This window comes from Enhydra lutris, unplaced genomic scaffold, assembly GCF_002288905.1.
Source record: "Enhydra lutris kenyoni isolate GAN:26980312 unplaced genomic scaffold, ASM228890v2 scaffoldscaffold27, whole genome shotgun sequence".
Lineage (NCBI taxonomy): Eukaryota > Metazoa > Chordata > Mammalia > Carnivora > Mustelidae > Enhydra > Enhydra lutris.
In genome coordinates this window covers 13,077,732-13,101,629 of record NW_019154111.1, presented here as the reverse complement: position 1 = coordinate 13,101,629, position 23,898 = coordinate 13,077,732, and the positions used below count along the sequence as shown (strand labels likewise).

The 23,898-nt window shown below is 43.8% G+C and overlaps 1 protein-coding gene across 1 annotated transcript in view; it reads left to right on the top strand.

Moving 5' to 3' along the window:
* Positions 1 to 23,898, top strand: part of LOC111152015 (striatin interacting protein 2) — a 45,289-nt gene that overhangs the window by 5,205 nt on the left and 16,186 nt on the right. Inside the window, exons 2-17 of the mRNA XM_022510284.1 lie at positions 2,557 to 2,626; positions 5,412 to 5,486; positions 6,489 to 6,623; positions 7,971 to 8,091; positions 8,850 to 8,918; positions 9,117 to 9,223; positions 9,935 to 10,062; positions 11,395 to 11,598; positions 12,835 to 13,070; positions 13,331 to 13,396; positions 14,177 to 14,240; positions 15,149 to 15,220; positions 18,026 to 18,100; positions 18,766 to 18,863; positions 19,295 to 19,421; positions 22,016 to 22,116. Coding sequence (XP_022365992.1) covers positions 2,557 to 2,626; positions 5,412 to 5,486; positions 6,489 to 6,623; positions 7,971 to 8,091; positions 8,850 to 8,918; positions 9,117 to 9,223; positions 9,935 to 10,062; positions 11,395 to 11,598; positions 12,835 to 13,070; positions 13,331 to 13,396; positions 14,177 to 14,240; positions 15,149 to 15,220; positions 18,026 to 18,100; positions 18,766 to 18,863; positions 19,295 to 19,421; positions 22,016 to 22,116 — 1,748 coding nt within the window. The remainder of the gene's footprint in view (positions 1 to 2,556; positions 2,627 to 5,411; positions 5,487 to 6,488; positions 6,624 to 7,970; positions 8,092 to 8,849; positions 8,919 to 9,116; positions 9,224 to 9,934; positions 10,063 to 11,394; positions 11,599 to 12,834; positions 13,071 to 13,330; positions 13,397 to 14,176; positions 14,241 to 15,148; positions 15,221 to 18,025; positions 18,101 to 18,765; positions 18,864 to 19,294; positions 19,422 to 22,015; positions 22,117 to 23,898) is intronic.

Genomic DNA, 23,898 nt, shown 5'->3' with positions numbered 1-23,898 from the left:
AAAATTAAAAAAATAAAATAAAATGATAGTCATAATAATAAGAGAAAAATGTCTTTATAATACAATGTTAAAACTGTAAGCACAGGGATGCCTGGGTGGCTCAGTGGGTTAAGCTGCTGCCTTCGGCTCAGGTCATGATCCCAGGGTCCTGGGATTGAGTCCCACATCGGGCTCATTGGTGGGCAGGGAGTCTGCTTCTCCCTCTGCCTCTGCCTGCCACTCTGCCTGCTTGTGCGCTCGCTCTCTCTCTGACAAATAAATAAATAAAGTCTTAAAACAAAACAAAACAGAACAAAAAAAACCTGTAAGCACAGTAAGTAAAATTCAAAGTAGTATAACTGGGCGCCTGGGTGGCTCAGTCAGTTAAATGTCTGCCTTCAGCTCAGGTCATACTCCCAGGACCCTGGAATTGGTCTCACATTGGCTTCCCTGCTCAGCAAGGACTCTACTTCTCCTTCTCCCCTTATCCCTCCCCTCTGCTCCAGCTCTCTCTCTCTCCCTCTCCCTCTCTCTCTCTCAAATAAGTGGAATAAAATCTAAAAAAAAATAACAAACAAACAACAAAGTATTGTAACCATCTACATAGTGCTATCAAGTGCTGGGTAGTGTGCTAAATGCTTTTTCTCTAATAACTCATCTAGTCCTTATAATGACCCTATGAATTATCTTCATTTTACAGATAAGAAAACTGAGCACTTCATTTTCCAGTAATTCCCTGACACCAATTCAGTTCTGACACTGACTGTAGTTAGCATAGACCCATAAGTTAAGAGCTCAGTCTCACGACTGTCCCCACTTCAGATGCCAGCCAGACCTGGGGCCCCCAGACATAAGCACTTCAACCTGGCCAACTGTAAATTCAGAGGTTCTGTGACCACTCCCACACCTAACCCCACCATCTCCAGGTTCCATAATTTGCTACAATGACTCACAGAATTTAAAAAAAACTCTTCTGCTTATGATAATTTTATTATAAAGAATATAACTCAAGAATACCCAAATGATGGAGTGCCTGGGTGGCTCAGTGAGTTAAGCCTCTGCCTTCAGCTCAGGTCATGATCTCAGAGTCCTGAGATCGAGCCTTGTATCGAGCTCTCTGCTCAGTGGGGAGTCTGCTTATTTCCCCCACTTCTCTGCCTGCCTCTCTGCCTACTTGTAATCTCTGTCTGTCAAATAAACAAATAAAATCTTAAAAAAAAAAGAAAAAGAATAGCCAAATGATGAAAGACCAAGGAGAAGGATGGGGGTGGGATGGTACAGAGCTTCCACACCCTCTAGGTTTCACCCTCCTATCACTTTGGTGTACCTAGACCTCATTGTTTTAGGGCTTTTGTGGAGTTTCATTACCTAGGCATGGTTGATTAAACCATTGGCCACTGGTTGAACTCAATCTTCAGCCTCCTTCTCTCTCTGGGATTGGGGCAGCCCTGAAATTTTTAAAGGCTCACCAGGAGTCACCTCGTTAGCATAAATTCAAATATCGTTGACTGGGGCTTATGAATTACACTTATTAGGAAATTCCAGAGGTCTTAGGAGCTCTGTGCTTGGAACAGCATTCAAAGACCAAATACATTTTTTATACCACACTGAGGCACAGAGAGGTTAAGTGATTTGCTTAAGATCTCCCTATGAGATGACAGAGATTCAAAAATTTTTAAATTTATACATACTAATATATACTGGTAGGAAATAACTCCAAAATACTTAAAGAACTTTGGGGGGTGGGATCACATTAAATATTTTTATATAAGATTCTAAATTTAGGGATGCCTGGGTGGCTCAGTCGGTTAAGCGTTTGCCTTCAGCTCAGGTCACGATCCCAGGGTCCTGGGATGGAGTCCCACATCAGGCTCCTTGCTCAGTGGGGAGCCTGCTTCTCCCTCTGCCTGCTGTTCTCTCTGCTTGTGCTTTCTCTCTTTCTCTGACAAATAAATAAAATCTTTTAAAAAAATTATAACTTTATACATACAACATCATAGGGAATCTAGTTTTAAAATAACTAGATTAAAATATTAAAATAACTTGGAGTAGAAATACTACCTATCTGACAATCCTAAAGTTGTGGAACACTAGAGCCGAGGGGCTTTTTTTTATATAAATGAAGAACTATGATCCAAAAAATGAGATTTGCCCAAAATCATACAGTGGGTTAACGACATAGCTGAAATTAGCTCTTAAGCTTTAAGTTTAAGCTGAAAAAAACCTCTTTTGTTTTAGTTCATCTCATTGTTCTAAAAATCAGCTACATGCTCTTCTGGTCCCTGTTTATGTAGGTCAGACACAGGCACAGATTGCGTAGCTTTCATATCTATTCACAATCCTAACCCTTTACTCAGAGTTTCTGATTTTATATAAGAACCTTCAGCCCTGCCCTGCACTGAGCCTCACATGTTGGCTAGAAGGAAGGTACCTCTTGTATTAAAGGCCCAGAGGGGACTCTCCTAGCTGCATCCTCGATCTAAACTTGGCCTCTGAGAGAAGCAGATGATTAAATGAGAGTATAATCTCCTTTTTCATCCCTTTTCCCAAGTTACTGCAAAGACTTCTCTATTACAGGGCTCTGTGGACTGTCCCACTCTGGAATTTGAGTATGGAGATGCAGATGGGCACGCAGCAGAGTTGTCAGGTATGAGGTAGAGATGGTCTGTGGAGAGTGGAAGGACAGCCAGGAGGAGAAGGCAGGGGTCTGTGATCTCCCCTGGCAGCTTGTCTGTTCTCCACATTCCTTCTTCTGTCCAACCTCCAGCAGTAAATATCTGTTTGCTTTTACATTTCTTTCTGTGAATTCTCCTTTGGCAATAGTATTCTCCACTTTTATTCCATCGCCCTTTTCTGCGCATCCTTCTTTATTCTCTTTCGGTACACTCTCAAATCTGTTTTCTCTCCACCTTTCCCCCATTCCTCCTGTTTCTTTTCCCAAATTCACTCATATCTCTGCATGAATGCCCCCTTCTTTCTGCCATCCTCTCCCTGTCTATCTTTGTCTGGATTTTAGCTTGAGTTAAGTGTGATCTCCTCACATCAAGAGCCTCCATGTTACACGTGCTATGAATGCCAGTTATTAATAAATGAGCTTTGGGTGGAGATGGTGTGAAAATTAAATATTCTGTCACATGGAAGTGACACTTTGAGACATGCTTTTTCAGAGAAAAGAGACAAGGACTTTTAAAGAAGTTCTTGTGAATAAGCACAGGGAATAAATTTGTGATGAGTGACAGAAAGACAGAGCTGAGTTTAATAACCAACAAAGGATTAGAATTCCTAATAATATAAATATATTTCATATATGTATACATGTATGTGTAAATATGTGTGTGTAGAGAGAGAAGAGAAGAGAGATGAGCAACCCAATAAATTGTCAAAGAATATGAATAGGAATTCAGAGGATAGAAAACCATATTATCAATAAATATATGAAAAGATGTTCAACTACATTAGTAAATGAGGAAAAGCAAATTAAAATAACGATATGTTATTTCACATTCATCAGATTGCAAAACTTAAAAGCCTGAAGTTGGTGAGGGTGCAGCGAAATGAGTACTTTTATACGTTGTTTGGCATGAGGAAGCAGAGTACAAAATTGGAAAGCAATTTGGTCATATCTAACAAAGTTGAAGATGCATGCATATTATAACCCAGTGATTCTAGATGTACCCTTTAAAGAACATTTGGGCCCAAGAAAACATGTATAAAGATGTTTATTGTGACCATTGTGAAAAATTTAAAACCACTTAGGGGAATGGGTAAACTGTAGCATATCAATATAGTAGGCTACCACATAATCATTAGAATAATTGATCTATATCAATATGTTCCAATATCAATAAATGTTAAAAACAGTATTGAGAGTGAAAGAAATGGTGACAAAATAATTTATGCATGCATCCAAAAAACTGCTTAAACACACAAACCTGAAAGATATTTCTGAGAAGTCTAGTTGCACCCTTGATTAAGAACAGTGTCGGTTAAGTAAACAGATGTGTTCATTACAGTCATGTAAAAAAAAAACTATTGAAAGACATACTAAGAATTATTTCAAGAGAAATATATAATATCCTGTTTGGATAAAAACTTTCAAACGCAACTTCATATTGTTTACAGATATATACATATGCCGTAAAAGTACAAAAACAGGCATGTGAAGGATACACACCAATTTCATTAAAATGGTTAACACTAGAGAAGGGAATAAGATAGACTGGGGAGGGAAAGGGGACTTTAGATGTCTGAAGTAAATATAACAAGTGTAAATATTTGTTTAATCTGGGTAGAAGATACACAGGTATTTTATGTATTCTGTATTTATCTGTCTCTGGAAGTTCATGATCTAAAATTTAAAAGTAAAAACAAGAAGTTTAGTACCTAACAGCCTTGTTCCTTTTTCTGACTGGGTTTATGCTGTGCTCTTAAAAAACATATATGCACACTATTCACTGAGCATGAAGAGTATCAGAATCAGAGATGGATTTGCTTCTGGTCAATCCAGGATTCTGGAACTCAGGACTCCCAGACAAGGTGTTTCTCAACCATTAGACAGCTGGCTGGAACATAAGTGAATTTCTCTTTGTGAATTATCTGTGACCTAGTTAAATTTCCAGCAAGGGTCTCAGGGAACAGAGTTTTGAGGAAATCTGTTCTGTCACCTATTGACTTCTCAACTTCCAATTCTTCATCCTCTGTAAGATGAAGGTACTTCCTGGTATAATGTTCTGGAGTGTGTGTGTAGGAAAGGGCATTTTTATTTCTCATAAACTCTCTGCATTTTGTATTCAGAGGCTATTGTTAATAGAGTTAGATTTTCTTGGGCATAAGCAGCCCTTTGACATCAACAGCTGCTTCTATATGGTTTGATGCTGTCTCTACCTGGGTGGTCATGGCCAGGAACCTAAACTTCTATACCCTTTGAGGAAATTCAGCAGGGAGAGAATGAACTGGCTTCAACCCCAAAGGGCCATGAAACACATACTCTCCAGCCTTTACTCTGGTTCCTTGAATAACACAAGCATCTTGCCTCTAAATTTCAGACATTGTGTTGCCCCTCTCTTCCCTAGAGACAGGTTAGTCTCAGTCTGGGTTGACAAGCAGAAGGGGTTGCAGCCCTAAGAAACAGGAGTGATGACAGTAAGCCCTCTCTGCTCGAACCCTCCCTGGCCCTCACCAAGTGTTGAAGACTGCCTTCTCTGCTGTAGCAGCCAGCTGGCAGGAGGAGGACAGGTTTGATGGTTTAATCACCCAGGGACACAAGTGGCTATTTTTAACTGCTCCGAAAGGGAGGAGGCTGGCACTGGATTGAATTGGACACAGGAATGTGTTGGAAGCTTTAGCCCTTTCATGCCACCTTCTCCACCCCAGGCCCCTTCTATAAGGGTCTGCTGAATGTTTGTGACTCTGTCCTATCTTTCCTAACACAGAATTGTATAGCTACACTGAAAACCTGGAATTCACCACTAACAGGAGGTGCTTTGAAGAAGATTTCAAGACTCAAGGTGATCCCAGATTCTTATTCGTAGAGACCTGCTTTTCTTCCCCACCCCCCATGATATCCCAGCCTGATCCAGAAAACGCCCAAAACAAAGTATGATTCTTCTTCATCCTCTCCATTACCACTTCTCTATCCCTTCTTGTATGTGGGACATTTCCTTTATCTCAAGTGGAGAGGCCATGGAATGGGAGCAGGAGAAGCCTGAGCTTGGTCAGTTTCACTGATATAAGAGGCACAGAGAGCAGAGGGATGGGGACTGGGCTGGTGCCCTGCTGCCTGGTTGAACTCTGTGCCTGGAGTAGTCCTTGACTTTAACATTCAATCCCTGCCTCCAACTCTGCCTCACTCCTAATAGCATCTAATAATAATTTCATGTGTCTACACTGATCGTCTCAGACCTCCATTTCCTTACTTGGTCAGTGAATTCAGTTTGCAACTCAGGAGATGTGTGGTGAGTACTGTTTTGTGCAAGATGTAGGGGGCAGGGGTGAAGGTAAATTTGCAGAATCTTCAAAGAGATTATAGTCCAGTGGCAGAGGGGAAGTGTGTACATCACAAAACTAACTGAGGACAAAAGGAAAGTGGTAAGTATCAGAAAAGAAGTAAAAGGTATCTTGGGGGGATTGGAGGGGAGGAGTATCTTGGGAGAGAGATCTTCTGGCTGGAGCATTAGTGGGAAAGAGGTAATTTAGTATTGGACCTGTGATGATGAATAGGAATTGGATATATAGGGAGAGAGGGAACTCCTTGAAAAGGCAGAGAGATAGGACAGAATAGGTAGGCTTTGTGTGGAGAATAAAGGGGATATGGAGAAAGATGTACTGCAGAGTGGGTTTAGCCAGAACTTTGGGGTTTCTTTACTTTTCCAATCTCTTATTCTTTCTCAGCTAAATAAGGAAATCTTTTGAGGAGAAGAATTTGTTGGGGGCTGGGTATGTTATCAGGAGCCTTTCTAGGAAGGGGAGGCAAAAGCTGACACTGGATCTGTATGGCCTTCTTTCCCCAGTGCAGGGCAAGGAGTGGCTGGAATTGGAGGAAGATGCCCAAAAGGCCTATGTGATGGGACTCCTGGACCGACTGGAGGTGGTCAGTAGGGAACGGCGACTAAAGGTGGCCCGGGCTGTTCTGTACCTGGCCCAAGGCAAGTGGCCACCTTTGCCAGCTTAAGATAGGTGAAAACTAGGGAGAGAAATATTATCAAGACTAGGATGAGGCAGGCCATGCTAAGAAAGCAAGGTCGCTGCCTCCCAGGGACAGATCTTGTCAAGTGCTAGGAGTAACCTGATGCTTATAAGGAAGTTAAGGAGATGGTGGTGGGTACTATTCTGGATCCCTTGGAACTGGCCTTTATCTTACCAGGCATGGCAAGATTTCTTATAAAGTTCTTTTTTCCTGCTTGTGGGCTATAAATATATGTGGAGACTTAGTAAGAGAGTCAGTGTGGCTAGAGTTAGTGTACCACCAGCTGAGCACGGAGGCTTACTTTCTTCAGCTATGGCTCTAACCTCCACTGAGGGGAGGTAATGGAGTGCCACATATTCACACATGAACCCTCTGCATTATTTCTCATTGGCATTTAGAGGGTTCAAGTCAGCATAGCAGCAGGAGTGGATGCAGTGGGTAATTGGGATCAGAACTTGGTGTGATTAATTTCAAAAACCTTCCCAGAAGAGACCTAACAGCCAGGTATTCGAAAGAGAAATGAGATAACCTAACTGGAATAGTAAAAGTATACCTTGAGATCATAAACAGAGGACTATTGATAGAACCAAGTAGCTGGGAGCTAAAACAACAACAACGACAAAACAAAATCAAAACTATTAAAGAAAATAATAAATGGTAGGAGAATATTAAAGGGAAGACTGTAGCAAACAGGGCAGTGCCTAACCATATCTCGTGGGTCTGGTGCTCTGGCCAACTTCCAACTGCTAGTACCTTTAACTTTTTACCTAAGAGCTTTCTCTGTAGCCCATACAGGGTAGGCAGGAAGTGCTAGGGAATTAATGTGCTCTTCTAGTCCAGTAGCCCTGATCAATGAATGACAGGAATTAGTGGATGAATAGCCCAACTACCTCACCCTTCTTGGGTGGGATGATTCTGAGGGGTATAAAACATACACTGTTTCCCAGAGCTTCCCCCAACCTGGGTTTCAGCTCTTCAGCTGCCTTTTCTTCCCTCTCTCACTTCCCCACTTTTCTATTAATGGTTCCTGAGATCATCTCCCAAGTAAACTTCTTGTATTTTGAATCCTTCTCTCGGGATCTGCTTCCCAGGGAACTCAAACTTAAGACAGGCCAGTGATAAGCACATTGGACCTGACTCTGGACACTGCCTTATTCAGGGGAGTTCTGGAGGGCCCTTGCCCTACCTTTGTCAGCCTAATTGTTGGGCAAGTTGTTGGAAGATAGTCTTAAGACCATGGGGAAGGGTGGAAAGAATTGGATATCCCTCTCACCTCAACCCCGTATGACACTATCTGGTTCTTTAGGCACTTTTGGGGAATGTGATTCAGAGGTCGATGTACTACACTGGTCCAGGTACAACTGCTTCCTGCTCTATCAGATGGGGACCTTCTCGGCCTTCTTGGAGCTACTCCACATGGAAATCGAGTGAGAAGCCTTAGGGAAGAACTGGCCTAGACAACCCCCTTCCTTGGAGTGTGCCTCATGTTTTATGCTGATTCCCTCACTGTAGAGACCTCTGTGGGAGCAGGGGCTCTTCACACCTCAGCCCAAAGCTTCCTGACAGTTCCCCTCTATCCAGCCATGCTCTCTGATATTCTGTCCTCCTCCCTGAGGTTGGACTCATCAATAGCTTTTGCCCCACTCACAGCTTTAGTCCTGGGCTTTAGGGTCCTATCCTAGGTGGGTGCCCTTCTCAACTCAGCCTAACTCTGGAATCCATGAAGGAAACTGTTCTACCTGAGAACATGACCCAAGAGGGATAGGACCAATTTCTGTTGCTATGCCCAATTCTTCCCTCATGGGTCATAGCTCTAGAGATGGCCTTATCTGCTGCTACCACTATAGGGATCCCTTGTTTTATCTCATGCCTATTACCCAGGAGTTTAAAGAGGGCAGATTGAAAGTGTTGCTTAGCATCTATTTTGTGTTCAACACAGTGCTAGGTACAGTGTGGATTATAAGAGGAGGGGTTGTCACAGACCCTGCCCTTGTCCATCTTCACCACAGATAAAGGTTTACTGAGATGGCAGAGGAATTTGGTGGGCTCGTTTACCTTAGACCAATTTCTTTTAGCTACATAGCCAGGAAATAGCAGGTACTCACATTTGTGTATATGATAAGTAGGGACACAGGGTGTAAAGAGGCCTTATGAGTTCCTGTTCTCTCCTTCCTTCCCATGGCAGCAACAGTCAGGCCTGTAGCAGTGCTCTTCGGAAACCAGCCATCTCCATTGCTGATAGCACAGAGCTCAGGTAAGTGGAGCTGGCCCTACGTTTGAAACTGGGGATAGTTAGCAATGGGTTACTCTTTGTCCGAGTCCCAGAAACACCCAGACTACTAGTAGCTGCTAATTCCACTGGGTTGGGCTCCCACAGAGATCATCCCTGAGGTCTCTGACTTCAGGCTGGGTGCTGCTTTGGGAACCTCTTGCAACCCTTCTATAACCCCAGGGTGCTGCTGAGTGTCATGTACCTATTGGTGGAAAATATTCGCCTGGAGCGAGAGACAGACTCCTGCCGTTGGAGGACAGCACGGGAGACCTTCCGCACTGAATTGAGTAAGAAGTGGTACTTGAGGAAGGGTAGGGATGAGATGCTGATGTGGAGGGGAAGCATAGCATCTGCACATCTGCATAGAAGAGACAGATAGCTTTCCTTCCTTTCTCCCTTCCTTCCTTCCCCCTTCCTCTTTTCTAATTAGCATCCATTCTTTTAGGGCAGAGATACTACGTGGCAGACATGAGGACCTGGCTTGACTTCCCTTGTGTCTATGAATTAGTACCAATCATGTGTCCTTTCTATGCCTTGGTTTCCTTGGTTTAAAATAGAAATAGCCATCCATCTCACATTTCATTATCAATCTCACATGGAAAAATGAGTTGAATCGCCTTGAAAATACTGATGTTGTCATCAGACAGGGATAAGATATGAAGGCCTATGGGATTTTTAAAATATATTAGACTGATGTGGGAAAGTGAGTTGTAATCTATGAAATGCTTTGAGTCCTTCAGCCAAAAAGCAACATCTTTATTACTATTACTTCTAGTTTGGTATCCACCCTCAATCTTGGGACTAAGCCATTTTACCTCCATGACCTCCCTTCCTGCCCTTCCCCCTGGGGCCTTTCTAAGCCTCCTTTTAAGGAACAAGTACTCAAATTCTTTGGAGGAGGTGAGAGCCTTCCTCATTGTGTCCGGAAGCAGGTTAAAGGGACAGGGTTTTAGCATTCTTATTCTCACTTTCTCACTTCTCTCTCTCCTCTTCCCCAGGCTTCTCCATGCATAATGAGGAACCTTTTGCCCTTCTGCTTTTCTCCATGGTTACCAAGTTCTGCAGTGGCCTGTCTCCCCACTTCCCCATAAAGAAGGTCCTGCTTTTGCTCTGGAAAGTGGTTATGGTAAGTGGCTGACCCCTACCCCCCTCCGCTCTACTCCCAGCTCATCAGATCAGCAGTGCCCTCTGCCACCTCACTTTCTTATAGTCTGATTCCAGGAGGCTGGAGCTAGGCAGAAGAATAGGGCAGCTGTTAGCCAATGGACAGAAATCATATGTTCTGTGTCAGAGCAGGTTACCTGTTTCTATTGGACTGACAGGAGATGTCACTCTGTGAGTTGGGGTGTCATTGTACCTCCCCATGGTAGAACTGACATTTCATGGAAAGAATACTAGTTGAGAGCTGGGAGATCTAGACTCTACTTGCACTGAGCAACATCAGGCAACTGTCTGTGCCTCAGTTTTTCTAGCTACAAAATATGGGGTTTATTGCCTGTTCTCCAACCAGATAAAAAGAGGATTTGCTTTAAAAAAAAAAAAAAAAAGAAGTCTTAGGGCATCTGGGTGGCTCAATTAAGTGTCCATCTCTTAATTTTGGCTCAGGTCATGAGCTCAGAGTTGTGGGATCGAGCCTTGCGTTAGACTCCACGCTCCCTCTTTTTCTCTCTCTTTTTCTCTCCTTCTGCTCCTCCCCCTGCTCACATTCTCTCTCTAAAATAAATAAATAAATCTTAAGAAAATGAATCTTTATAAGTATATGGTTACAGCTCTGTTGCTAATTATTAAATCTGATCCTTCATCTCTGGCTCCCACTCCATAGGACTGCCTGAACAACATACCCTCCAGAGCAAGCTTCACAGGGTGGAATCACCTTTTTTTTTTTTTTTTTTTTTTTTAAGATTTTATTTATTTATTTGACAGAGAGAGATCACAAGTAGACAGAGAGGCAGGCAGAGAGAGGGAGGGAAGCAGGCTCCCTGCCAAGCAGAGAGCCCGATGCGGGACTCGATCCCAGGACCCTGAGATCATGACCTGAGCCGAAGGCAGCGGCTTAACCCACTGAGCCACCCAGGTGCCCCTGGAATCACCTTTTGACTGCAGGAGAAATTGTGTGACTTGGGCTTTATAGCATCTGGTTGTGCTCCTTAAAAAGGGGGCACAATTTCCTTTTTTTTTTTTTTTTTCCCACTGGAAGCCCCCAGGAGTCCTTTTCCTAATTTCTGGTGATGTTTCCAGCCCTGAGTCAGTAAACAATGCTTTATCCTGACCCCTGAGCTCCTCAAACTGGGAATAGTAACTACATTTGCCCCTTCCTGTTTTATTACTTCTTAGTTAAGAAGGGGCCCCAATGGGACTGGAGATTATGGCTCTTCCTCTCCATCCACATTTCCCTGATCTTGTTTCTTCTGACTTCCCTCTTTTCCTCTCCTCTGCCCCTTTCCTGTTTATACTATAGTTTACCCTCGGTGGATTTGAGCGTCTACAGGTTCTCAAAGTACAGAAGCGGGCAGAACTGGGACTGCCTCCATTGGCGGAAGATAGTATCCAGGTGGTGAAGAGCATGCGCGCCGCCTCCCCACCCTCGTACACCCTCGACCTGGGGGAGTCTCAGCTGGCACCACCACCCTCTAAGTTGCGAGGCCGCCGTGGTTCTCGAAGGGTAAGAAATAAAAGCAGATAGTGGTGTTTTGATACTAGTTGGCCAAAAATTAAGATTCTGAGCTATTCTGGGTGTGGTAGGAAAGGGCAGTAAATGATGAGGCTCATCCTGCCTCTGATTGCCCTGTAACCAACCTGAAACCTTGGAGTCTGTACTTTGGCCTCTGTCTCCTGGCTCCACAGGCTCCCGGGCTATCATGAGGTAACACTGTGATCTTACCTCGTAGATCCATATGTTAATACAGGGTCACTGGCCCAGACCTGGTATGCCTGGAGTTATCCCCGGCACCAGTTAGGGCATGATACTGAAGATAGGGACCCAGATCACCTGAACAGGGCTCCCAGCAAATCACGTGCCCAGGGTGAGGCACGTGTCATTTTATTGACGGCAAGGTTTACTCTGAGCCAGCCATGCTCTTGTCTGGCCCTGGAGCCAGAGGCTTACATTTAGGAGGTGACTGATAAGTGTTCCAGGTATAGTCCGATGCCTGGGAAGATCAGAATGATTGGTTGCACTGAGACTTGGCCGTGTACCCACAAACTAACCTCCCCGAAATACCTGAGTTCACCAGTTACAGGTGACAGGTTAGACAGTCATGTTCAGTAATCCAGTCTACACAATCAGCAATGTAATTTTTTTCAACCTTTATTTTTTATTTTGTAAAGCAATACTCCTTGTACAAAATTTGGAAGAAATATAAAAATGTGAAGAATGGAGGAAAAAAGAAAATCACCCATAAGCTTAACAAACCAGAGGCACTCACTGTTAACTTTTTGGCCTATTTCTGTCCAATCTTTTTTTCTTCAACAAGTTTTAAAATTCCAAACTTGCTTCCCTCTGCCTAGCAGCAAGCCTCTGTCCTCCTCTTCCTCAGTCAGCCAGCTGGTATAAGCTCACAGAAGGCAAACTAATTGAATGTTCACCTAAGCAGAACATAGTTAGGAAGTAAAGTGCTGGGAGGAAAAAAATCCATGCTTTCTGAAAGCTAAGTAACTGACTTTGGGATTATGTATGCTTTGTTCTCCAGCCAATGACTTGGTTGCCTGAGAGGTGCTTGTCTTGGGATTGGGCCTGGTGGATAGATTAAGTGGGGAAGGGGATATTCTTACAAGGGCTGGGTTGTTACCCCACATATCCTGAAGTCTAGTAGCTTATGGGTAGAGGGTGACCTCAAACAAAGATGCTCAGAGTAAGACCTCTGTATACATTCTCTCTGCCATCCCAATCCCCGCCCAGCAACTCCTCACTAAGCAGGACAGCCTGGACATCTACAATGAAAGAGACCTCTTTAAGACAGAGGAGCCAGCCACAGAGGAGGAAGAGGACTCTGCTGGTGATGGAGAACGAACCTTGGATGGAGAATTAGACTTGCTAGAGCAAGACCCTCTTGTGCCACCTCCACCCTCACAGGCATCCCTTTCTGCTGAGCGGGTGGCCTTTCCCAAGGGCCTACCCTGGGCCCCAAAGGTCAGGTAGGTTTGATAACTCTGGGGACCCCAAGTTTTGGAACTAGAATCACTGAAGTCCCAGGGTGCAGTGATCTATGTGTTCAAGTCTCAATAAGCTGGGCTAGAAGTCAGAACTCCTGATTCGAAGTTTTCTCTGTTAGCTGCTTCTTCCCCCACTGCTCTAATCCTCCTCGAAGGGTTAGGAGCTCAGAAACATTCTGTCTCTCAAGGTTTGCCTTTTTTTTTTTCCTTTTCTGGGAATTATCTCTCCACTGTCCTCTCAGACAGAAGGACATTGAGCACTTCTTGGAGATGAGCAGGAACAAATTCATCGGATTCACTCTGGGGCAGTAAGTGACTAGATGGCTGACTATAAAGTGGTTCTTAAGGGGCCAGAGGAGTGGGTGGCTGGAAAAAGAGATGTTGCCTGCTAGTTGTGGTGTAACCTAGAGACACTATGGACATCTCCTAATGACTTTGGCCTGGTGCCATGGAATTTTTTTCCTTCCAGTTTCCTCGAAGAACTCTTATGTTCTTAGCTAGGTGTAGGACCTTGAGTGACAAGTCATTTCCCTCTTGGGCTTCAGTTTTGTCATGAGAGTGTTGTCCCTAGGGGTCCTTCCTGTTTTAATGGGCCAGAATTCTGTGAAGAAGCAATATGGTCAGAACAGATCCAGTCTTCCCTCATATCTCCTCCCCCATGAATTCCTCACACTGGCTGAGCTCTACAAAATGGAGAAGGCCTTGTTCCTGGTATTTCACTATAGTTGGGCTACATGCCCTTTTAAGGAACCTACCATTCCCTGACAAAGTAAATGCACAAAAGACTATACAAAAATCCTAATTTTCAGGAACATTTCTGTGTGGCATTTTTCTTTTTGTGTCCTGAAACAATAATGGGGGACCTGGAAGCTTGAAGGGAAAAATCCAGAATACCACATGTTGAAAGTGCATGGTCCATGTAACTCCAGGGGATATCAGTGGTTCTCTATTGTTTTTTTTTTTTTTCCAATTTAAATTCAATTAATTAACATATAATGTATTATTAGTTTCAGAGGTAGAGGTCAGTGATTTACCAGTAGTTCTCTAAGTTTTGATAGTTATGATCTGGTTTATCTCACATTTCACAGGGACACAGATACCTTGGTTGGATTACCCAGGCCCATCCACGAGAGTGTGAAGACTCTAAAGCAGGTGACCAGGGTGGGCTCTCAGTCTTCAGGGATAGGGAGCCATCAAGGCAAGTTTGATTACCAACGTCCTGGTTATTGGCTCTTCTACCAGACACATTCTGTATTTCTCCTTCAGGAGTTCTGGCCAAAGAGGAGGAAATTAAGTCTCTTCCTACTTAACCATTTTCCTACATTCAGATAGATAAAAAAGTTGTCCTTTCTTCCTCTCATGCCTTTTCCCTCCTCCCACCCTTCTTTCTCTCTTCCTCTTCCTCGCTCCTTTCCTCTCACTTCTTTCTTCCTATAGGGCCACTAACTCCCAAAGGCTAGGATTAGTAGCAGTCTGTTCTGCATCCAGAGTATATATGAGTGCAAAGAGTAAAAAGAGTCATCTCTTGATGAGATGAGACCTTGAACTCTCCCTCACTCCTTCATCATTCCATATACATGCACGGAAGCATATTCACATGCAGCAAAACTCTCAGGGTAGTGGTCCAGGGGCATGGGACTCTCCTTTACTTCCCCTTGCCCTTTGGTTGAAGATAAATACTTGAGTATTTCTGTTCTTCAACAAATATAGGAACATAGAATAAACACAGACATTGTATATGAAGCGCTGGACTCAATGTTAAGACTCCTACCTTCAAAGTTTATGTTCTATTTGGGGTGACAACTCATATACAGGACCTTTCCTTATCATTGAGGAAGTTAAGCAAGAGGCTGGTACATACATGATTGGGGCCCTCAGTATCTTTTTTTTTTTTTTTTAAGTAATCTCTACACTCAACACGGTTCAAACTCACAACCTCAAGATCAAAAGTCATACATTCTTTAGACTGAGCCAGCCAGGCACCCTCCCTTTTTTTTTAATTAAAAAGAAAATTTTTTTTAGTAACCTCAGCCTCTTAATTGATGTCTTTTCTTTCCCAGCACAAGTACATCTCCATTGCAGATGTTCAAATCAAGAATGAGGAGGATCTGGAGAAGTGCCCCATGTCTTTGGTGAGTCAAGGGGGTCCTGTTCAGGAGAAAGGCAGGAGGAAATCTGTCTGCAGTGCTGTCACAGAGCATATGTGCATACTGTTGGGCTCTTACTATGTGCCAAGCAAGGCAAAGGTCTCTACTTTCATGATACATTAAAGTTAGAGAAAAAAGAAAATAAGTAATTAAGGAAACAAGAAGACAATTAAGAATGGGAGATACAATGAAGAAAATTTAAATAGGATGGCATGATAGAGGCATCTGTCATGTAGGAGACTACTTTCAATTAGGAAGTCAGGATAGGTAGACTTCTGAGAAGGTGACAGTTAAGCTAAAATATGACGTACAAGAAGGAGCTGGCCATAGGAATATCGGGGAAAGAGCATTCTAGGCGAAGAGAATAGCCTTAATGAGGGTAAGAGCAACCTCAGAGTATTAGGGGTAGTGAATGGAGGCCTATGGCTGGAATACAGGGGTGAGGGATGGGGTTGTATGAGATGGAGTCAGGGAGGTGGTCTGGGGCCACTTAATAAAGGATCTGTAAACAAAGATAGGGATTGCGAAGTTGTTTCACAATATAGAAGTAAGCCCTTAGAGATTTCAAGCAGGGGGATGACATGATCTGATTTACATTGTCTAAAACCATTGGCTGCTGTGTAAAGACTTTACCAGAAAAGAGTAGAAGCAGGGTGAAACGTGGGGGGTTCTGTTTCATCAAGAGTTCTATTTTGGTCATACTCAGTTTTAGATATCCATTAAGCAACCATTCATGTGAGCAGCCATGTAACTGAATATATAAGTCTAGAGTTCAAAGAGAGGACTGGCTTAGAGAAATAAATCTGGGAGCTCTTGACTTAATGGATAGTGTTAGAAGCCATAGAACTGGCTGAGATAACCCAGGGAGGGAATAGAGATAGAGGATGGGACCCTGGACAAAGTCTTGGAGTGCACCAGTTGTGTTGAGGGTGGGATGAGTCAGGAAAGGAGCCAGAAAAGAAGAGTAAGAGAAACACTCAGTGAGGTGGGAGAGAATGTGGGAGACTGTGATACTATAAAAGCCAAGAAAAAATTTTTCAAGAAGGGAGTGATCAGCTGTGTCCAGTGCTGCTGATAAATGGGTAAGATCTGAGGTGCCCATTGGATCAGGCTACATGAAAATAACTAGTGACCTTGATAAGAGCAACCTCAAATGAAGAGATGGGGCTTGTAGCCTAGTTGAAAAAGGAATGCAAAGAAAGGAGGTAGATGGTCAACACAGACAACATTGTTTTATTGCAGAGAGGATAGAAATGGAATGTTGGCTGAAGGAGGATGTGGGGTCAGAGGAAAGTGTTTTAAAGTTAGAAGACACTGGAATATATTTATGTCCTAAAAGAGATGATCTGGAAGAGAAGAGACAATTGCAGAACTGATCCATTCGACAAAGCAGAAGGGTTGAGAGATCCCCAGCACAAGTGGTGGGTCGGCCTTTAACAGAACAAACGTGGTTCACACTTCATGTCAAGAAGGAAGGTAGAGGGGTTCCTGGGTGGCTCAGTGGGTTAAGCCTCTGCCTTCAGCTCAGGTCATGATCTCAGGGTCCTGGGATTGAGCCCTGTATCAGGCTCTCTGCTCAGCAGGAAGCCTGATTCCCCCTCTCTCTCTGCCTGCCTCTCTGCCTACTTTTGATCTCTCTCTGTCAAATAAATAAATAAAATCTTAAAAAAAAAAAAAGGAGGAAGGAAGGTAGAGACCCTAGTATATTTGGTGTTGAGAAGATGAACCGTCTGATTGCCTCTGTTTTCTCTATGAAGTATGAGGCTGGGTTAGCAACTGTTGAGGGGTTGGGGGGTGGTGAGGGGATTGGTTTGAGGACAGAGCAGAAGAGAAGGTAGGAAATAGATTTTTGGAAGAGCAGGAAGGCAACCTGCTCTCCTAAAGATCTATTGCCTGAGTTTACTGAATGCCCATTTAAGCAGCAGTTGAGTTATATGGGATGGCAGGGGCCAGGTCATTCCTCCCTACCTCAGGGTCTCAAGGCAGTGACCCTTGCTCTGGAAAAGAGGTATCTTGCGGGAGGAGGAACTGAACTGTCCAAAGATGATGATGGCCTGAGTAGCCCCACAAATACCCGAGGCCCCAGTCCTCCTGCTCTGATAAAAAGGATTAGATGGGGTCATCAAAGGACGAAGAGAGTTGCGGACAAGGGGGCTGGTCATAAAGGAGGAAGAGATGTAGTAGGGGCTACTGGAGAAGGAAAGAAAATAGTTTCTACTTAAAAGCTTCCCTCCTAATATTCCTTCCTGCCTCTCCTGGCCATGGGCTACCCAACTCCCTTATCAACCTTCTCTGCTGAGTTACCTACTTCTCACTTCCAAATATTCCAGAGCTCTTGGATGGCCTTAGAGTGACACCATAGGAAGTGCTCCTGTGTGGGGTGTCCCAGCCATATGTGCACCCTGACTTAAGCCCATGTGTGGCCAGAAAAGCAGTGGTTTGAGCCAACTCCTAGGTAGGTGTTCTGACTCCTGATCCAACATGTGATGGGGAAAGAAGGATTCTATATTGATTCCAGATAATGGGAAAACCAGAATTATAGATTGTCAGGACTGGAAGAGCCCTCAGAGGACATCAGACCAGCCCAGTGATCCTAAAGAAGAGGAAACTAAGACCCAGAGAGGAAGTAAACTTACCTAAGGTGATACAATGAGTCGTTAACACAGCTGGATAGGAACCTAGATCTGACTCCCAGCTTAGCGATCTTTTCATGTCACCCTTCACAACTAAGAAAACATAGCCTTTGGTCAACTGGAAAATGACCTGGACAAACTGTATTTCCTGCCGTAGGGGGAAGAGGTGGTACCAGAAACGCCATGTGAAATCCTCTACCAGGGCATGCTCTACAGCCTCCCTCAGTACATGGTAAGGAGACAGCTGGGCCAGAGCTGCCCTTCTCTACCCCAGGAACAGACAGCTGAGAACCATTTCAAGCTGACCTGTCCATTATTTGAGCTTGTTCCCTGAGCCTTCACCCCTGAGGGAAAGCATTCTCTAACACATTAGAATTCTGAGCTTTCCTCAAGGCTTCTCCAAGAGGAAGGAAGACCTGGCTATACTTCCAAGTCCTTCTTTGGGAAAGGTGGAGAATAAGTTGGGGTTCATGCAGGATGTATTGGGAGCCCTCCTAAGTAAGTACCCTAGTCCCTCTAAGGCCATGGTCTGTCATGTCCTAGAGAGCCTCAGACTGAGTGGTGAGGATGCTGATGGTCAGGGTCAGAGGAAGGAAAGGGTTAGAGAAGGTGAGATTGTGTTTATATCTCTCACCTTATTTCTAGGTATTGCCTCTCTATTCCTCAAGAGCAGTCTTGAAGCAGGACAGCATATAGCTCCTTTCTGGTTCCTCAGTGTACAGGCAGGTCTCTCAGGACTGGGCACCTGTTTGCCCTTCTGGAGGCTGGGGATACTTGGTTACTGAAGAATGAACATAGAAGCATTAAAACACTTCTCATAAGGCTTTTGAGGTGTGGAAAAATAGCCTTGTTGAATGGGATGGACAGAGATGGATCTCCTCATTTTCTACTTCCTAGATTGCTCTACTTAAGATTCTGCTGGCTGCAGCCCCCACCTCCAAAGCTAAGACAGACTCTATCAATATCCTGGCAGATGTCCTGCCTGAGGAGATGCCGTGAGTGCTTCAACTGGGTTGGCTGCTGAATGCTAGCTGTTTTGTCTACAGCATCTCTCTAGTCCCCACCCCACCTTGTTAACACTCATAGGGATTATCTCCAAAGAGGTCTCTTCCCTTTCCACTGAAATGCTCTCTGTTGGGTTCCTTTTTAGCTCAAAACCGAGGGTCTGCAGGGCAACATCAGTGCCAGTGACTGGTTGCATAGGTATGTGGGTGGACGTTGCCACGTGATGAGCTCTTGCCAAAGGGAGAAGAAAAAGAGCAAAGGAGCTCATAAGTGGGAACTCTGGAGGTTTCCCTAGTGCAGAAGTTCAGATCGCCCAAGTTCTGGCTTTCTTGTATATGTTGTCTCTGACCTGAATACCTGGGTCTTTGTAGGCCTCTCTCTAAGCCTCTCTTCGCACTGACTCCTCCTCTCCCCATTGTAGCATCACTGTTCTCCAGAGCATGAAGTTGGGCATCGATGTGAACAGACACAAGGAGATCATTGTAAAGAGTATCTCTGCCCTGCTCCTGCTCCTCCTCAAACACTTCAAACTGAACCATATCTACCAGGTGAGCACCTAACAGCACTTCTCCGCAGGTCTCAGGTGTTCTCCAGGCCCTGTCTCCCAAAGAAGGGATATAGGGGCCTTTTTGGTCCAATTGAACATCTTTCAGCCTCTGCTTTGTCCTCCTCGGGAATTCTTATACCTGTTGCACAAGCTTGCGGAGGGGTATGGAGTGGGATGTGAGGAACTGTCCTAGACAGGTGCAGATGTCTGTGTCCTTTGAACATTATCCAACGGTTGTGGGTAGGAATCCTTGGCTTCTTAGGAATGTGCCCAGCCAGCTTTGAAGCAGTGCAAGACAGGATTCAAGTATTCCACACAAAAAAAAAAAAAAAAAAGTGGGGAAAAACTATGTAGAAAAACTTTTCTATATGTGAAGCCCTCTTTCTTTTTTAACATTTGAGATATAATCCTGAATAAGGCATAGTTTCGGCTCTTAAGGGCTTTGAAGTCTTATAATATAAATAGCTAATTATGGAATGATAAGTGTATGATACAGGTAAGCTCTGGCTGGTAATCCAACCAATGATAGAGAAGAAGTGACTTCTAACCTGAATCCTAAAGAAACAGATGTTAGTAAGGATATGGGAGGTATCAGGGAAAGAAGATAGGAAGCATTTCGAGCAGAAATGTTAATCTATGGAAGGCCAGAGGAGAGAAGAAAAAATACCTTTGGAAACTGGTTAAATGTTGTTAGAGTTCTCCCTGGAGCAGGGGGAGATGGGGAGGCCTGGTGATACATGGAGCTGGAGAGGATAGCAGGGAGCAGATCATAATACGTATGATAGCACACAGTTACTGAGTACTTATAATGTGCCCAACACTCTGTTAAGTTCGTGTGGCATTTCATTTTATTCTCTTAATCCTACGAGGTAGGTGTTATTTTATCCCTGTTTTATAAATGAAGCCGAGCGTAGGAAAGGTTAAGAAGCTGCTTCCCCACGAAGGCATTGTTTACCATGCTGAGGAGTTTGGACTTGGTACTGTGGACATTGCCAAGATATCAGAGAACCTGAGGGCAGGTAATGGATGGTCTCTGTGTTGAGAACGTGGGGAGGAGAGGAGGTACCTCATGACTGCTCAGTGTCTTTGCCCCACTTTTCTCCTAAGAAGTCAGAACCAAGCTTGCTGTTAGAACAGCAGGTTCTCAGAGTGCACAGAGCCTCCTGCAGGGTCTGTATGCATATAGCTTTGCCTATATAATCAGGGTATTTCTCCACTCTAGTACATTCAGAGACATCTTTGGGTGTGTTATAGGTGTCCTGGGTTCTTGCACTTCTTCTGCCAGTGTTTGCTGAGCAACAGCAGGGCTGGGAGGAGTAGGGGTGGGAGGGAGATAGTGTTCCTAGTAGCAAGAACAGAGAACCATAGACATGTTTTTTCTGTCTGCTTCTCTTGGTGGGCAGTATGTAGATCAACAGCCAGACAGGTGGGTGGCTTGATGGTCCTTGCCAGTGTGTGTCAGTGTTGGTGAATCCCAACAAGGCTACAGACACATCTCAAATTGAAAAACATTTTCCATAACTTCATAGCGGGTATGTATTGGCTGCTCCATCTGGAGCTTTGGAAAATACCCCAGGTCGGCTGCCAGGGAGAAAATATTTGAGCAGAAGAGAGAAAGGGGCAGCACAAGCTTACTTCCCGCCTCTAACCACACACACACAGGGGCAGAGGGCAGCTTGGCTTGGTGGCAAGGCTACTTCTTGGTGATCAGGAAAAGCTACGGGATTTAAAACACCACAATTTTTTGCTTTTCAACCCAGTTTCTGTACTGTCCCAGTGTTTGGGTTCTGGATCTGGAAGAAAACTGTGTCTGATGTTCCTCAGTGCATCACAGGTAAAATCCAGGTGATGCAACTCCAGGATACTGCCCACTAGGTCTTCCCAGACACAGACCCCATCCAAATTCAAGAGAGCAAAATGGAATCCCTATTTCTAGTGTTTAGCCCATCAAAGAGATCTTGGGATTAGCCCATCAGAGAGATCTTGGACTTATTCTCAGTACAGTATCTGTTGACCTAAGGGCTCTTGTTAATCCATTCATTAAAATACTGATAATGTAAGTCCAGGGATAATATAGTGAACCAGACAGACTCATGCTGGAGCCCACATTCCAGTGGTTCACTTGGTTACTGTGTGCCATATCCATCCTGTCTGAATGATGCCAGCAGTTGCTGGGAGTAAGCTGCACCTGTTCCTGCTCTATCAATCACTGTTGAAACACTATGAAACAGAGGTTTGGTATGGAAGACAGCTCCCAGAGGGAGTCTTCCTTTCTTGTTGAGCTTAGGAACAAATATTGCAGCAATTCCTTCTATTTACCTGGAGTGGGATTTTCTTTTTGTCTTGTTTATGTTTTGTGCTTTTGGTCAGGTGCTGGCAACATACACACACTGCAGATTGTCCCCCTCCTTGCAGGGTGAGCTGGCTAGATGATGCTGCTCCCCACTTCTCAGACAGGAGGACTGATAATACAAGTAGACAATAGATACTCTTAGGAATGGATATTAGAGTTGTGCTTGCCAATCCTATTTTTCGTATGTACCTTCTATTATCCCACAAATAAGCAGCCCTTTCTGCTTTGATCTTTTAATCCAGTTTGAATATGTGTCACAACATTTGGTATTTGCCAACTGCATTCCATTGATCCTGAAGTTCTTCAATCAAAATATCTTGTCGTACATCACTGCCAAAAACAGGTATGGGCTCTGGACAGGTTTATTTCTAAGTTCTGTTTAGTATGGGTTGAGAAATATACATCATCTCTGAGCCTTTCAGTTCTCTTTTTGCCCCTAGTCCCTTTTCTTTTAGAGCTTAAATTTAATTTCCTTGAAGTGTTAGTTGATGTGGTGTGTGATTTGGCCTCTTCGCAGAGCTATTTGTATTTTAATAGTTTTGAAAACTAAAGAAAATATCATAACTCAAATAAATAAAACTGCAACAATGAAATTTTAGCCCTATGGCAGAAGGATTGGAAGATTTTTTTTTTTTTTTTGGTGAACAGTCTTCTTATCTGGCCAGCCCTGATCTTAGTTTAAATCATTAGTTGGAACAATTATACCACTTTGTAAACTGTAGTGTTATGCAGAATTTGTAACTGAAAATAAATAACACACCCTTACTTAGATCAGTTTGTAATAAAACATATATATGGTATTTTATTTAATCTCTTCAGTAATGATTTAAGTATTACAACAAGTTTTATTCTCATTTCACCAATTAGTAAACAAATTCAGTAAGCTTAATTGACTTGCTCAAGATTAACATGCTAATGAGACAACTTAAGTAAGCAGCAGAGGCAGGGTCAAAACACATATTGTTTTCTGGTCACAATTGTTATGAATACAAATTGCTTTTCACTCCTCCAGTCAAGTGGGGACTTGGGGTTTACAGAGTAAATCCTTGTTCTTTAGTTTTCTACTTCCACAAGAACTATAAGCATATTAGAGTTTACCAGAGGATGAGTTCCTAAAGTAGAAGTAAGAAGGCTGATCTGAGGGCACCTGGGTGGCTCAGTTGGTTAGGGCGACTGCCTTCAGCTCAGTGATCAGCTCATGATCTTGTTGGGGTCCTGGGATCGAATCCAGCATCGGGCTCCCTGCTCAGCTGGGATCCTGCTTTTCCTTCTTCCACTCTCCCTTCTTGTGCTCAATCTCTCTCTCTCTCTCTTTCTCTGTCAAATAAATAAATAAAATCTTAAAAAAAAAAAAAGAAGGCTGATCTGATTACTTGGGGTGACTAGACAGGGCCAGGAAATGGTGCCTCACCAATCTTGTACTGCCTGAAAGTCCACCATGGAGAGGCAGCCTACTTATATGTAGTTTAAAATACACAGAGGCACCTGGGTGACTCAGTAGGTTGAGTGTCTGACACTTAATTTCAGCTCAGGTCATGAGCTCAAGGTCCTGGGATTGAGACCCACATGGGGCTCCTCACTCAGCAGGGAGACTGCTAGAGATTCTTTCTCTCCCTCTCCCTCTCCCTCCCCATCCCCTACACTTGTTCTCTCTCTCTCTCAAATTTTTTTAAAGATTTTATTTTTTTTTTTATTTGAGAGAGAGAGAGGATGAGCAGGGAAAGGAGCAGAGGAAGAGGGAGAAGCAGTTTCCCAGCTGAAAAGGGAGCCCCGTATGGGGCTTGATCCCAGGACCCTAGGTTCATGACCTGAACAGAAGGCAGATGTATAATTGAATGAGCCACCCAGGTGCCCTTAAATAAATAAATCTTTTAAAAAATAAAATAAAATAAAACAAAAATAAATAAAATACACATATACACATGGAACTTTCTGAAGTCATGAGACCTGCCATTTGCTAGCTATGTAATCTCAAGTAAGGACCCTGGTTTTTTTGAGCCACAGTATTTTCATGTTAAAATGAAAATAATTCGCTGGGTGTCTGGGTGGCTTAGTGGGTTAAAGCCTCTGCCTTCGACTCAGGTCATGATCCCAGGGTCCTGGGATCGAGCCCCACATCACATCA